The sequence below is a fragment of the Mastigoproctus giganteus genome, chromosome 7 (genome assembly GCF_048544385.1).
Source record: "Mastigoproctus giganteus isolate SK-2022 chromosome 7, ASM4854438v1, whole genome shotgun sequence".
NCBI classification, from domain to species: Eukaryota; Metazoa; Arthropoda; class Arachnida; order Uropygi; family Thelyphonidae; genus Mastigoproctus; species Mastigoproctus giganteus.
Genome location: NC_143581.1, coordinates 50,095,734 through 50,111,805, shown reverse-complemented (window position 1 = coordinate 50,111,805; position 16,072 = coordinate 50,095,734). Strand labels below are relative to the sequence as shown.

The 16,072-nt window shown below is 35.3% G+C and overlaps 1 protein-coding gene across 4 annotated transcripts in view; it reads right to left on the bottom strand.

Annotated features, from left to right (window-relative positions):
- Wdr59 (WD repeat domain 59) overlaps nucleotides 1-16,072 on the bottom strand; it is a 350,259-nt gene that overhangs the window by 69,296 nt on the left and 264,891 nt on the right. For 3 of the 4 annotated variants that reach the window (XM_090376889.1, XM_090376891.1, XM_090376892.1), the window contains one exon: nucleotides 9,850-9,876. The exons of the other annotated variant lie outside the window; for it this stretch is intronic. In XM_090376889.1, the coding sequence (XP_090233015.1) occupies nucleotides 9,850-9,876 (27 nt within the window). The remainder of the gene's footprint in view (nucleotides 1-9,849; nucleotides 9,877-16,072) is intronic. 4 annotated transcript variants of the gene reach the window in all.

The window sequence follows — 16,072 nt, the reverse complement described above, 5'->3', positions numbered from 1 at the left end:
GGGTTTCTGGTTTCATTTTGGAATTCAAAAGTACATCACCAAGGGTGTCAAGACTAATACTCAAGATTTCTAAGAGGTACAAGCTAAAGATTATAATGATTTATGCACCACCATCAAGCCATGATGATGAAGAGGTTGAAGAAATATACGCCGAAATTGAGAGTCTTCTAGATGAGCAGAAAACCCACTACACTATTATTATGGGGGACTTCAATGCTAAGGTTGGAAAAAGGCAAAACAGCGCAGAAAGAGGAACTATAGGAAATTTTGGAATTAGTGAAAGAAATAAGAGGTGAAAGACTTGTGGAATTTGCAGAATCTCAAGGACTGTCAGTAATGAACACTTTTTTCAAGAAAAGGGTGAACAGAAAGTGGACATGGAAGAGTCCAAATGGATTAACAACTAATGAAATCGACTTCATCCTCACTAACAAAAGATATATTGTGAATGATGTTACCGTCCTGAATAAGGTAAATGTTGGAAGTGATCACAGAATGGTAAGATGTACACTTGATATAGATGTAGGAAAGGAAAGGAAAAAACTGACTCGAGTAAATAATACAAAGGTCTTTGAGATAACAGAAGAGGAGAAAAAGCAGTATGTACTGGAACTTAACAAGTTTAAGCTTCTGCAGACTGCTCAGGACCAAGATATCGACAAGGAATATTACAACTTTCTGAAAGTGATAAAGCCCAAGAAACCTATAGGGAAAAAGAAATTCAAAGAAGAAAAAATTAGCCAAGAAACACTTGTTAGGATGAACCGAAGGCGAAAAATGAAGAGCAAGATAAACACTGACAAGGAAAAAATTGAGTATACTGAGTTATGCAAAGCCATTAGAAAGAGACTCAGAGAGGACATAAGAAGATTTAACACAAGAAAAGTAGAACAAGCATTAAGGGAAAACAAAGGATTTAAATCAGCAGCCATGAGCAGTAATACAGAAAGACAAATGATACTGAAACTGAAGAATAGCGATGGTGTACTTATAAACAGCAGAGAAGGCATAATTCAAATAGCAGAAGACTACTATAGAGAATTATACAAGGAGCAAGGGAATGATACCAGCAGTGGGGAAGATGGATTGCAAAGTAGCAACACATACGACATACCCGATATTCTTCCTGATGAGGTAGAACATGCAATGAAGAAAATGAAGAATCGGAAAGCCCCAGGGGAAGATGAAGTTACTGTAGAGTTGTTAAAATTGGGAGGAAGAGACATAACACAAAAAACTGGCAAGGCTCTTCACAAAGTGCATTAGAAAAGGTGTGACGCCTAAAGAGTGGAATAATGCAATCATAGTTTTGCTGCATAAGAAGGAGATAAATCATAAATTGGAAATTATAGACCAATTAGCTTGTTATCCCACATCTACAAGTTGTTCACAAGGGTCATTACTAGCAGATTAGAAAGAATACTTAATGGGAATCAACCGAAAGAGCAAGCTGGCTTTAGGACAGGATTCTCAACTATGGATCACCTTCACGTAACATCACAGCTAATGGAGAAAGCAAATGAATATAAAACACCATTATGCCTGGCATTTGTGGATTATGAAAAGGCATTTGACTCCATACAGCATAAGGCAATGTTTCGGGCACTGGAAAGACAAGGCATATATACCCCATATATTATGATTTTGAAGAAAATATATGAGAGTGCTACCTCCTTTATTAGACTAGACAAAGACAGTAGGAAATTTAAAATCGAGAAAGGAGTTCGACAAGGAGACAATATCTCCGAAGCTGTTTACTGCTGCACTTGAGGAAGCTATCAGAAGATTAGACTGGTCGCAGAAAGGAGTCAATGTGAACGGAGAGTACCTAAACCATTTACGATTTGCAGATGACATTGTGGTTATAAGCCACAATCCCAAAGAATTAGAGGAAAATCTTAATCAGTTATTCACAGTTAGTGAGGATTTTGGACTAAAGATGAATATGGCTAAAACAAAAGTAATGATGAACAAGTATGCCACGGAAAGGGAAATAATGATTGAAGGAGCAGTAATTGAAAAGGTGGAGTCATATACTTATCTGGGATAAGTTATTAGCTGTAATAATGATAAATGGCTGGAAGTCAAGAGAAGAATAAATTTTGGATGGATAGCATTCAGGAAATATAGTCACATACTGAAGAGCAATATCCCAGTTTGTCTGAAACATAAAATAATGAATCAATGTATACTCCCCACCATGACTTATGGAAGTGAAACTTGGGCACTCACCAAAAGAATGGAAGAGAAGCTGAGAACTACACAGCGAAGAATGGAACGAATTATATTGGGAATCAGACTGTTAGATAAGAAGAGAAACACATGGATTAGGCAGAATACTCAAGTAAAGGACATTCTTATCAAAAATAAAGAACTAAAATGGTCTTGGGCAGGACACATAGCTCGAAGACATGATGACAGATGGACTAAGAGAATAACAGAAGGGTACCCAAGAGGAGCTAGAAGAAAACCTGGAAGACAAAGGCGGAGATGGATAGATGAAATTCATGAGTGTTTGGGTAGTAAATGGATGGCCAGTGCTCAAAACAGAAGGAACTGGAAAGTTGCTGGAGAGGCCTTCATCTTGCAGTGGATTGAAAATGGCTGATGATGATGATAGGTTGTAGTTGAAACTTCCTCCAACATATGGTGGTACAGACATTTTCCAGTAGTCTGCAGACTGCAAGTAACAACAAGAACATTAATGCTAATAAAAACCAGTTTTTAGTAGCATTAACTTTCTATGTCACGATTTTGCAATGAACAATGAACAAACACAGAATTTTGCTTTAAACTGGAAACATCTGCAACAGAAACATATGACATGTTAAAAACTGTTTACAATGATGAAACATTAAGTCATACCAGTGTGTTTGAATGGTATAAGTGTTTAAAGGTAGACACGACAATGTTTGTTGACTCAAGAAGTGGGCACCCATTCTCTTGAAATGAGGACAGAATTCCAAAAGTTTGAAAAATTGTGGCAAGAGATCTCATTCAATTCTCAGAATGATGGCTGATGGTTTTGGTGGTGCACAGGCAACTAAGGTCATGATGCACCAAGTCCAGATGGCTGATGAGCTAGATATGAATAACGAGAAGATTAAATTCTGCATGAAGTTTTGGGAAAAGGAAGGTATGTACAAAATTTATGCCACAGCCTCATGGATGAGCAGAAGCAATGAAGAGTGTCATAATGTGAAGACTTCATCCAGACTTGTCAAGACAATCCTAACTTCCCTCGCTGTATTATCATTGGAGACGAGTGTTGGGTGTTTCGGATCAACCCAGAGACAAAGCATCAGAGCATGTAATGGACTTCAAAATCATCACCAAGGCTCAAAACGTTTTGTTTATAGAAGTCCAGGATCAAGAATTATGCTGATCATGTTTTTTGACAAATGGTGTAATTCACAAGGACTTTGTATCTGAAAGATGGAGAAAGTCAATGCCACATTCTATGTACAGGTATTTCAAAGGCTACTGAAGTGCATTTCCTGGGTGAGGCTGCAATTTCAAGAGAAAGGCATGTGGTTCTTGTTGCATGACAATGCCACTGAGAATTCTGCACTTGTTATGAAGACATTTCTGACGAAACATGGCATTGTACAGATCACCCATCCAGCCTACTCTCCCAATCTAGCACCAGAAGATTTCCCAAGGTGAAAACTGCTTCAAAGGAAAGAGATTTCAGATGTTGAGGACCTAAAGAAATGTAACCACCGAACTGAACATCATCCCTTTGGATGCCTTCACTGACTCTTGTCAGAAACTTTTAGAACAGTGTAATAAGTGCATTCAATCAAGTGGTAATTACTTTGAATAAAAATAAAATCATTTTTGAACTCCTTCCCTCTGTGTTCTTTTTATTGTACCTGTCTGAGAACTTTATTGCCACACCTCATATATTATTCACATTACAAAGTGCCTTAAAAATAAAAATACCAGATAAATAGAAACAGTTAATTTTATTTGAAAGAACAACTCAAAAATTTTCATGGAACTTGAAGTAATATAAATATTAGACGGTGGGGACAAAGAAAAAAAAAAAAAAAATCAACCTCAATTTCAAAATGGCATCACTGCAAATAATGCAATGTGTGTGCTATGGAAGATAGTCCGTCCATTGTTGGTTGAAACAGTTTCAAGAAAGAATAATGTTCTAGAAAATGTCCAGAAAATGAAACAATAGCTAGTATGAGATTAAATATCATTCTGACGTAATGAATTTTGGCCACAAATGGAAACTTTTTGAGATGTTCTTTAAAATAAACCATTTTTCTTTTTCTGGTGGTTTGCAGTGTAGTGAATAATATTTGTTCATTTTGTATACACAGTTGGTTAACAAAAAAATCTTACCAAAATATTTTTCAAAATATGTTGCTATAAACTGCTATTTACACTGTAATGAGCTTTCTCCAAATGAAAATACTGGGTGGTTATGAAGTCTGGAACAATTTAAACATTTATGATTCATGAAACCATTCAGCCTAAGATGTTCAGTGTTGTATTTATTATTTGTTTACATGCAAGACAAAATTAGTTGCATTAACGGCCATGGGGAAAGAGTTGGTGCTAAAAATGCTAAAATCTCATCTATGTACAGAACAGTGAATGCCACTGCTCAAGATGTAGTTAATAAATTTGCAATATCAGAATGAAGAGAGTGAATGAACATTTAATGCTTGAAGTGTTTCTTAAACTTAAACCAATGTTGTTAAACTTGTAAATGCATTTAAGACAGCAGAAAAGGTGTAGGCAGCTCAAGAAGATATTCTTTTACAATAAATGGACAACAGTAAGTAAGGCATGCCACATTGTTATTAATGCAGAGTAGGTGGTGATATCCTCACAAGATAATTTGATAGTAGGAAATGCTTGGCAAGTGTCAGAAATCATGAAATTTCCTTGGATCAAAGTCAGAGAACCACTGCAGATTCATGAAGATTGAGTTATGCATCAGTGATTACCAAAAATGAGTGAAATATACATATGTATTTAGACAAGTATAGAACATTGCAGAGTGGCCAAATAGCATTTGCCACTTGGTCGGAAAAATCAATATACATAAGTGTCTGACCGGAATACAGAAAGTCTGCTACCTACACAGAAATCCTCATTCATTCTCCTAAGGTTACAGCATAATATAAATGCAATTCTTCTTTATTACTGACAGCATCACAGCTGCTTGTTTACCTTCACACACAATGGTATCCCTCGTATTGTTTGCTCAGTTACTATTCTTGCCTAAGGATACAGTGATATCATAATTTTACTAAAAAACTGAGCTCAACCTATATATATTTTTAGTAAGAAATAAATGCACAAGGCATAATATACTATGAATTTGCTGCAATTTACTATAGAACAATCAGTGTAAATATACAATTCTTTATTCGTAGCAAACTACAGTAGTAGTGTGAACGGCATCAATTTAATTGTTTCTCATATTGTGACTACCTTCACAACAAGTTGCCATGTATTGCCCTACCTCGAATAAGTAATGCTTCACCAATGGAGATGACTATTGTTATTTATTCTCAGTGGATATCACCATCCAGATGGCACTGTTTCAAGGCTTGTTGGCTATCATCGGTGGGCAAGTAGGTACCCTAGCATTGCAATCATGCCAACCCAGTTATGAAGTACAGCAATAACTCGCTTAGCATGGCTTCAAACAGCACGGTTTTCAATTAAGTTTAAGTTGAAAATTTACTGTACATATTAAAACTCATTCAATAGCCTAGACACATACTCTACATATATGCTGCATTGTCTTAGCCTAGGTACGTATACATATATTCTGCAGTGGCAACTTTATTGTCTCACATGCACGTGTCAATAGCTCCCCTCAGGCAGTCAGCCACAATGTGCAACAGTGTTTAGTATTCTTAATTCCATCCTGACGAGATGATGTGATAGCTTTACAAACTTTTCATTTCACAATTATTTTTTACCCCTTTAAATACAATCGAAAATATATCTGCATCTTGGCTGTAAATCACTGCCAACAACACGTGTTCTGTTTGGCAGCATGTTTTTCCCCATTTGGCAAAAGATTTCACTGGTTTTGAATTGCAAGTTCAGACAATTGCCAAAGACGTCGAAACTTTGGACACTGCCAATATAAGTGACTGCATTGACTCACATGCAAATGACTTAGATGATGCAACTCTCCTTGAAATTGACGAGCAAACTGCATATGAAGAAGAGGAAAACAATTCTGAAGTGGCACCAAAAGAATTTTCAACAGAAGAACTGGAGAAAGTTTTTGGGGGGGGGGGGATGACATGGCCTGTGAAGCATTATGAATGAAGATCCGGATGTTGAATGTAGCATCAAGATACAGCAAATTTTACAAGATGGGATTCTATGCTACAAAGACTTGTACACCGAGAAAAAGAAGAGATGATTTCACCAGACTATTATTGAAATAACTAAATAAACAATAAAGCTTTTTTTTCTCATCTCTCATGATATTATCTTTTCATTAATAAAATTTTTGCAATATTTTTTTATTTCAAGTCTTTTTAATTGGCCATCAAGTGCAAATTGTTTATAGACTGTTTCTCTGATATGCATTCAATTAAAACCCGTTATAATTATACCTCAATTATCACGGGTTCACATAACACAGAACAGTTTTGGTAGCAATTATCAGTGCTATGCGGAGTATTGCTGCAGGACTCCACAATATGAGAGATGCCAAAAGGCGTATATAGTAAGAAATAAATGCACAAGGTATAATATAATATGAACTTGCAATTTACTACAGAACTATCAGTGTAAATACACAATTCTTCATCTGTAATAGCAATATGAGATACAATTAAATTGATGCCATTCACACTACTACTATAGTTTGTTATTACAAATGAAGAATTGTGTATTTACACTGATAGTTTTATAGTAAATTGCAAGTTTGTAGTATATTATACCTTGTGCATTTATTTCTTACTAGTAATATTACTATATACACCTTTTGACATCTCTCATATTGTGGAGTTATACTTCTTAACTGGGTTGGCATGATTGCGACACTAGGGGTACCTACCTGCCCACTGATGATAGGCCAACGAGCCTTGAAATGGTGCTGTCTGGGTGGTGGTATCCACTGAGAATAAGTAACAATAGTCTTCTCCATTGGTGAAGAGTTATTTAGTCGAGGTAGTGCAATATATAGTAACTCATTGTGAAGACAGTCACAATATGAGATACAATTAAATTGATGCCATTCACACTACTACTATAGTTTGCCATTATGAACAAAGGATTGTGTATTTACACTGATGTTCTAAAGTATATTTTATTTTTAAATGTTGGACACATTATTCATTAATATTAGACTCCTCAACATCCAACAATCAAATTTCCAGAACATTTGTGCAAACAATGGTTAAGGGTGTCAGAAATAAAAATCTGGGTCTCTCTTGACTAAACTGTGATGTATGGTCATTCTACCTATGGGAATGTGTTGGGACATGCTTAGCCTTTGTACCTTGAGAGTTTTTAAAACATTGTTTATAAAATGCATCTCTCCACTGTGCATTAAAAGTTTCAATATACTGGAAGGGGTGTTTCATATTCCAGTGGAAGTAATAATGCCCAATGTGCACAACGTTGTTTCCCAACTTGTAATTGTACTTGAACAGAATTTTGAGCTTAACTGAGCAATGTGACATTTCCAATGCAGAGGTTTCCAATCTACTCTGATACATGATCCTGCCATTACATTAGTAATCAGTTGCCAAATTTAGCAAAAAGTTGCAAATTGGGCTAAAGATGATAGGTCTGTACAGCTAAACCAACAAATAAGAATTGTGAGAAAAAGCATAACATGGCAGCATGTAAGTTTTGTGGGCATAACTTTGAATTTGTTTTGTGTAATGGCAGAAAAGGTATTAAACAAATATGCGTGAAACTTGAGATGCACATTGTAGGGCGGAGCATTATAGCAGGATAAGCTGTATTTGTAAAGCCTGCTAGTTGTTATTCTGTCAGTAAGCTGCTAAACTGTCATAAGCATAGTACAATATACTCCTAAAACCAGCTGCCCACAGGACCAATCTTTAGACCAGGCTATAACTGGTAGATAACAATCAGAAACAGATAGCCACAGCTAATTAGCTGGTTTTGGTATACTGTATGGTGCGAGTCTTTGAAAACATACCAATCTTTTTTTTTTTTTTTTTTTTTGATTTGGTAGTTGTTGGCGCATCGGCTTCTGTGGCCATATTGCACCTCCCAAGGTTTTTGCAGTACTTTGATCCAAGCCCGAGGCGGGAATCGAACCTGCGACCTTTGGGTTGCCGGGCAGGTACTTTACCCACTCGGCTAGCCCGGTCGGCCACATACCAATCAATGTATTATATTAATAACTGCCCTTTTGTGCACATAATTTGATTTTACTGTATGTTTTTTTCCTTTGTGCAGGGCTTTGCACATTGTTTTTGGCTCGTGGTACATATACCTGGTTACTTATTTGCTTGAATACAAGTTACTGTTTTCTTAGATCATTCCATATGTTATTTCTCTATTAGCTACATGCATATTATCCTTATCCTATAATCAGATGTAATGCTCAAAAGCATTAATCTTGTAATAATAAAAATATGTATCTACTCTGCTTTATCTTCTGTTATGAAATCTGTATTAATCATGTGTCTGTTATAATTAGTTTAACTTCTATAAATGAATTAGTGTGCATGCATGCGTGCGTATGTGTGTGTGTGTATGTGAGAGAGAGAGAGAGAGAGATAATTGGGCTACAAGTTCATAATTTACAACTTTTCCCATGAAATCACGTGATTTTTTGCTCACCCTTTCAAATTATTTTGGTTAATTTCTACTGTTATCAGTGAACATTTTTAGTATATATATATTATGGCAAATCTCTACCCCCAAGGCCATATGTGAACTAACTCTTTTGTTTAGAAAAAACAAAATATGTTACTTACACAAACTAAATATCCTAGGCCATTCTGCTGAACGGTTTGTAAGTTATGGATTTTTTAAATCATTCTAGACTTTATAGCCATCTTATTTAATATACAGGACTTCTAAGACAGTAAAGTGAATTTAAAAAAAAAAAAAAAAAAAAAAAAAAAACAAACATGCAATTTCATGCTGTTCATTCCATCTTTGCTTGGCACAGATTTCTTTACAACTAATTATAAGAGGTACCTAATTATCAATAGGAAAAGAAAATCAAAATTTAAAAGAAATATCAAAATAACAAGCACTGTTTTCCAACAGGCTAAATTTTATATATAATGTGAAGAAATCTGTGCTATAAAAAGGGAAAGAATGTATTTCATTTTCAAAGTAGAAGGGATAAAAGAAGCAAGCAACTAACTAGCCAATACATGCTGAAAAAGATACTAAGAAAACATGCTGGTCAAAGCACAATAGATAATAACATGACTTATTAACATTTGTGAAACTAGTTTTTTAGGTTTCTAATAATGCACCATGAATAGTGCATAGAGTTTCACAAGAAAGAAGAAAAAGCAAATATATGTAGCAAGCAAAACCAAGCCATATTTGGTTAGTTGATAGACATTAAGACCTTAACTAGGTAAGGAAAATGAATCTATTCTATAGAAAACCACAAAACAATGCAACATATATCTATTCCATTAACAAAATAAGACAACTGAAAGAAAGTGGTTTGGGGGCAGCATGCTTAAAAAAAAAAAAAAAAAAAAAAATCATTCTCTTATTATATACAGATTTTTATTATTAATGAAAAAGTAGTTTGAACTATATCAATCCAGATTCAGCAATCTAAGACCAGATTAAGAAAGTGTACAGACATACACAGAAAACATGGAGACCTCACCAACATACCTTCAGCCACCATTTTCCAGAAAGTTGCTACAAATGTAATAAACAGCTGAATTACTATGTGAATCATTTACATATTCGCATAACTAATTTTTCTGATGTAATATAAAGAATGTTACTACTGTTAATTAAAAAAAAAAAACTCCTAAATAATACTTATGTTCACAGAAATGGAACGTAAAAAAGATAAATTGGAATTGTAAAATAAACAGAATATCTAAATCAGAAAAAAAAAAAAAGTGCATGTAAAAAAATCACATTTATTAATTTATAACAGATGGAAATATTAAACACTATAAAACTCAAGTTGAATATTTACACTTCATTTAAAATTTTTTTAAATTGTGCATTACAGTTCCTTCATTATTCAGCTAATATAGAAATCATTATTGTGTTTGGATGAAATGTATACTCATGTATTAATTGCAAAGAACAACCTTTCTTTCCCCCCCTCCTCTCATGTCAATACAGCCTGAGTGGCTTACAAAATTTAATATTCTGCATCTGAAATATATAAAATTAAAAATATTTTTTTTATAGTAACCTTAAATACAAAAGGTTTTGAAACTTCAAAGTTCAAGTACTACGTATGGGTTGAGAAGACAAAAGATCCTTGATGAATTCTCGAATTCTGATGCTATGTGAACATTTAATTACAAATTAAAAACAAAACCTCTTTCTTAGTAATGTACTGTAATGTCTCAAAATCATATTACTTTACATATTATCTTTGTAGAACAATAAGAGAAATTTACCACAATATGATACGTAGAACACTTCTGTATACTCTCCAGAAATTAAAATGTTGTTGTTGTTTGGTTTTTAGGAGCAGTAGCAACTAAGGCCATATTGCTCCGGGGATATGCGGTGGTCATTCCCCGACCTTTCCGCATCCTCAGTATTTGGTGGTCACGGGCTCGAACCCCAGTCTAATCAAGAAGCGTGTGCTACACACTGCTGCTCCTGCCCGCCTGGCTACGAGGCTCCAAATTAAAACGAATAAAAGATTAACGCAAATTGATTACAGTAAAAAATCAATTGAACACAATTCAAAAAAACAATTAAAAATGTAATTAAAGTTACACAAATTTGAAAAATGATTTTCCTTCCTGAAGCATACAATGCTTTTCAACCATGTTTTTTTTTTTTTTTTTTTTTGATTTGGTAGTTGTTGGCGCATCGGCTTCTGTGGCCATATTGCACCTCCCAAGGTTTTTGCAGTACTTTGATCCAAGCCCAAGGCGGGAATCGAACCCGTGACCTTTGGGTTGCCGGGCAACCATGTTGTGGTCACAGGAATGGAAATTATGGAGTGTGAGAGCTTGAATCTTAAATGGAGATTATTTGTCCGTGCGTGTGAAAGGCTGCGATTATGTCTTCATTTATGCGCACAAAAGATCACAAATTGGAGATTAGATATGGACAATGCATGTTAACCCCTTCCCGGAACATTTTTTTCCTGAAAATGTGCCATAACGGATTGACTTTTTTTATTTTACAGATTAAAAGTATGCATCATGTGAATACTCATTGTATAGTTTATGCTTTTTTATAAATTTTTTAGTAGAAAATACATGGGGGTAATTAACCCATTTGAGCTATCCTGAGTTATCTCATGTATACCAAAAAGTTTGCAAATTATACAGATTTTTTTAATAAATTAGTGCTTGAGCTAAAAGAAAGGAAGAGAAAAACACTCTTCACTACTCATTATATAAATAAATTTAAAAAATCAAGTGGAATGCACAAGCAGTAACCTCCCACCACAAGAAATAATCGTGAACTAACTACATTCTGACACACGGCTGTCGCAAGTGGATAGACGAAGTAAGCATCACTTACAGGTGGCAGTTCAAGAGGGCGCTGAAATATTTTTCGATATAGTTTTCTAATTGGTTAATGCTTATCAGTATTCAGCATTTAGGATGGCAAATTTTATTTTGCTTACTGGTGACACAGGAACGCACACTACCGTTCTGACATTGCTATACAATAAGTAAATATAAATAAAATGAAAGCTAGTCATCAGCTGCCAGATGTAAGAAAATCCCAAGAAATCTCAGGATTTATCTGGCTAATGCAAAGTTAGCAGATAAATGCCTGAGAAAATACATTTCAATCCTAAATTTGGAGGTATTATTGTTTGGTTCAGGTATTATTGTATCCCGAGATATTTTGTGTAGTTTCAAATAAAGTTTAAAATTAAAAACAAGATATCCCGGGATAATCCATAAAGGGGTTAATAAACTTCTTATGTAATTTAATTTCGACAGTTTCTGCAATTAATAGTCTTGTATAATTATGTTAGACACTAAGTATTTTGGCCTCATTAAATAAAAATGTATGTTTTTCGTTAACAGCATGGGAGGCCAACTCTGATGCTGCTGCTGCTGCACGAGAAGCACGAACTGAGGATGCGTGCTGTTTTATGCGGACTATGAGAGGAAATTGCTTGGATCCTTGGTAAGGTGAGTCGCATTCACTGCAAGAAATGTATACCAATTCATTTATTTGTATCATATTGAGGTATATTTCTCTTATTCTTCTACAAATATTGATATCAACGCAGAACGTATTGAGCACAATAGCTCTGTTCTATACTATCAAATTTACACATTATTTTGAATATTCTGCACCCTCAGATAAGCTGCATGTCCCATTTTTTAAAGACATGAAAAATAAAAAATAAATAAATAAATAAATAAAAAATTTTGTGAATTTATTTTATACCAGCATCACAAATTCTTTTTCTTCTGCCTCTTGAATTATTCTCAGTTTTTCACTAATTGTAAAGATCATAACTGCACATCTTTAGTACTCACATTTAGCAGAACTTATACACAATACATTACAGAGCTGCTTGAAGCAGGTAGTGATTTCTGCCATGAGTAAGGGAAAGTGACAAATGAATGTGCCCCATTGTCTGTCATTTCCACTGAGTGGTAAACGGTATCAGTGTCATCTGTTTCGGTTCCATCAAAAAAAAATCACACGAATCTGATATTTAAATGTATTGTGTGCATTGCCAGGAAATCAGAATGGTTTATTTCCAAGAGAGAGAGAATATAACTTTTCATGCAACACAACATTGAAACTTATGTTGTAATAAGTTGTACCATTAGCAATAATCAAAATATTTCTTTTAGTCTATGACCAGACTAACAAATAAAAAACACAGCAGCCTTATCCATTCATTTGGCAAAAAATAGCCTTAGGAGAAACCTCAAAGCATTGATTAAATTCAAAAATAAGCCTTACACCCAAATTTTTAGTTCCCTTTATATATATAAAGGAGCACAGAGAATTCGAGAAAATATGGTAATACCAGTGGTAAAATAGAATTAAGTCAAATGGTAGGCACTATATAAAAATTCAGAGCATTAGGAGTAATATTTATAAATTTAAGAAAACAAAAAAAAAAAAAAAAAGACTGCATTCAAAAATAGAAAGAATGGTAATAATAGTATTTTATCACATGGTGCAGCTTTTTGTATGAGATATGGTAAAAATTGCGGCTGCGTAAGCCTTTCAGATGTTATTAATTATACTTGTAATTTTTTCATTGAAAATATAATAACTGAAACAGCCTCTAAACCTTGATATTTTGACCTTTACAAAACTTTCAAGTTAGTTAAGGTGAATTTCATTTGCTACACGCTAACATTGAAGTTTTGTGTGTTTTGACTAGTATAAGATAATATTCAGAAATGGGGCATAATGAACATGGATATCTTTTCTCATGGCAAAAATTTAATGTTGATAGAAAAATAATATCACCTGATATTTTAAAACTAATGTTATCAAAATATAGCATCCATACTGAAATTCATTTTACAAGTAATGTTTAAAACTGCAGTCAAAATTTATCTGTAGTGCTCTATAAATTTCCGGGGGGGGCACAACACATACACCCTCTCTGTCTAGCCACTTTATTAGACCAAGGAGAGTTTAGCTGTATGCAACAGGCTATAAAAAAAAAATATAAACTGAAGAGGTGATATGACATGTGACAACCAGAGAAGTGCTATATGGCCATATGATCCAACAAGTGCCCAAATCAGTGGCAAACAGGATCATGTACTTCCAAAGAGGAATGATCATTGATGTGCATTTAGCAGGTCCTGGAGCACAGAGGAATCTGAGTGTTCGAAGACTACTGTCATTACAGTCTTTAATTAACAGAAAAATGGCCAGGAAACATCTGTAAACAGTTTTTCCCAGTTACATCTATTTTGTAACCATGGGGGAAAAAAATGTAAGATAATGGAATGGGTATCTAACATGGAGCAACTTATCAAGTGTAATCAATTTCCAAATATGATGGAACAAGTAACTTATGTATTTAATGTGGAAATATCATATAGCATCAGTATGTGCACTATGTGAAGAATCCTATAAAAAACATACCACAGGAGTAGGAGACCTTAACAGAAGCCACAGCTTTTAGATACCAACTGGAATGTACAGGTGTTTTGTTGCCATGAATGCAACAGGTAAATGTAGGAGTCATCATCATCAGCCATTTTCAATCCACTGCAGGATGAAGGCCTCTCCAGCAACTTTCCAGTTCGTTCTGTTTTGTGCAATGGCCATCCATTTACTATCCACAAACTCATGAATTTAATCTGTCAATCTCCACTGTTGTGGTCTTCCAGCTTTTCTCTTAGCTCCTCTTGGGTACCATTCTGTTATTTTCTTAGTCCATCTGTCATCATGTCTTTGAGCTATGTGTCCTGCCCAACACCATTTTAGTTCTTTAGTTTTGATAAGAATATCCTTTACTTGAGTTTGCTGCCTAATCCATGTGTTTCTCTTCTTATCTAACAGTCTGATTCCCAATATTAGCATTAGCACTAGTAGAGGCATTTGATGCAAGAAAGCAAGCTTATGCAGCATCAGCCAAAAAAATCAAAGTAAAATAAATAAATAAAAAATAACCACTTCCACTTCACCCCTCTGTTCGTTCGAAATACCTGTCCAGCCGAGCATTAAACTTATTTAGGCTATCAACTTCCGTGACAAGGGATGGAAGTCTGTTCCACCTACCAACCACCCGCTGGCTAAAGGCAAATTTCCGCACATCTATCCTACACCTGTCTTTCCTCAATTTGAATTTATGCCCTCTCAGGTGATTATTCTGAGCAAGAGGAAGAATCCCATCAGCATTGAGCATGCTTAAACCATTCAAGGCTTTGTACACCTCTATCAGATCACCTCGCTGCTGCCTAGTCTCCAGACACTGTAATTCGCAAAACTTAAACCTTTCTTCGTAAGAGCACCTATTTGTTCCATTCACTAATCTTGTTGCCCTTCTCTGTACTCGTTCCAGCAGCTCTGCATCCTTCTTGAAATGAGGTCTCCAGGCCTGTATACAGTACTCTAGGTGTGGCCTGACCATTGCCTTATACAAAGGAATAATCACCTCCTTATCCCTGCTAGAAAAATTCCTATATATCATTGACAAGACACCATGAGCTACTCTTGCAGCCCATCTGCACTGCTCAGAGAACTTCCTATCTGCCTGCACAACCACCCCCAGGTCCCTTTCATTCTCTACCACTGTCAGCGTAGTACCACAGAGTTGATACGTTGCTCTGGGGTTGCTGTTTCCCATATGTAGTACTTTACATTTGTCAATGTTAAACTTCATTTGTCACCTCTCAGCCAATCTGCTCAACCTTTCCAGATCCTGTTGCAGCAGCATAGTGTCAGTAGTGTCCTTGACAACCCTGCCAACCTTCGTATCGTCTGCAAACTTGGATATTAAGCTTGATATACCATCATCAATATCATTTATAAATACAGAAAACAATAAAGGACCCAATACTGAACCCTGAGGAACTCCACTAATAACATTAGTCCACGATGAGCAGTGTCCATTGATTACCACTCTCTGTCTTCTCCCCCTCAACCACCCCTTTATCCATAGCAGCAATTTGCCTCCAATGCCACACTGCTCCAATTTGTGCAGCAGTCTTCCATGTGCAACAGTATCAAAAGCCTTTCTAAGATCCCAGTATATAATATCAAAGTTATTCCCTGCATCCAGTTCTTTTGTGACTGCATCATAGTATCCAATCAAATTGGTCAGGCAAGACTTCCAATTAACAAAACCATACTGTGTCTGAGCTGTAACTGAAGTCTTGTCTAGATGATCCTGCAGTGCTTCTTTAACCAGTGCCTCCATTAATTTTCCGGGAACAGAAGTTAAACTCACAGGTCTATA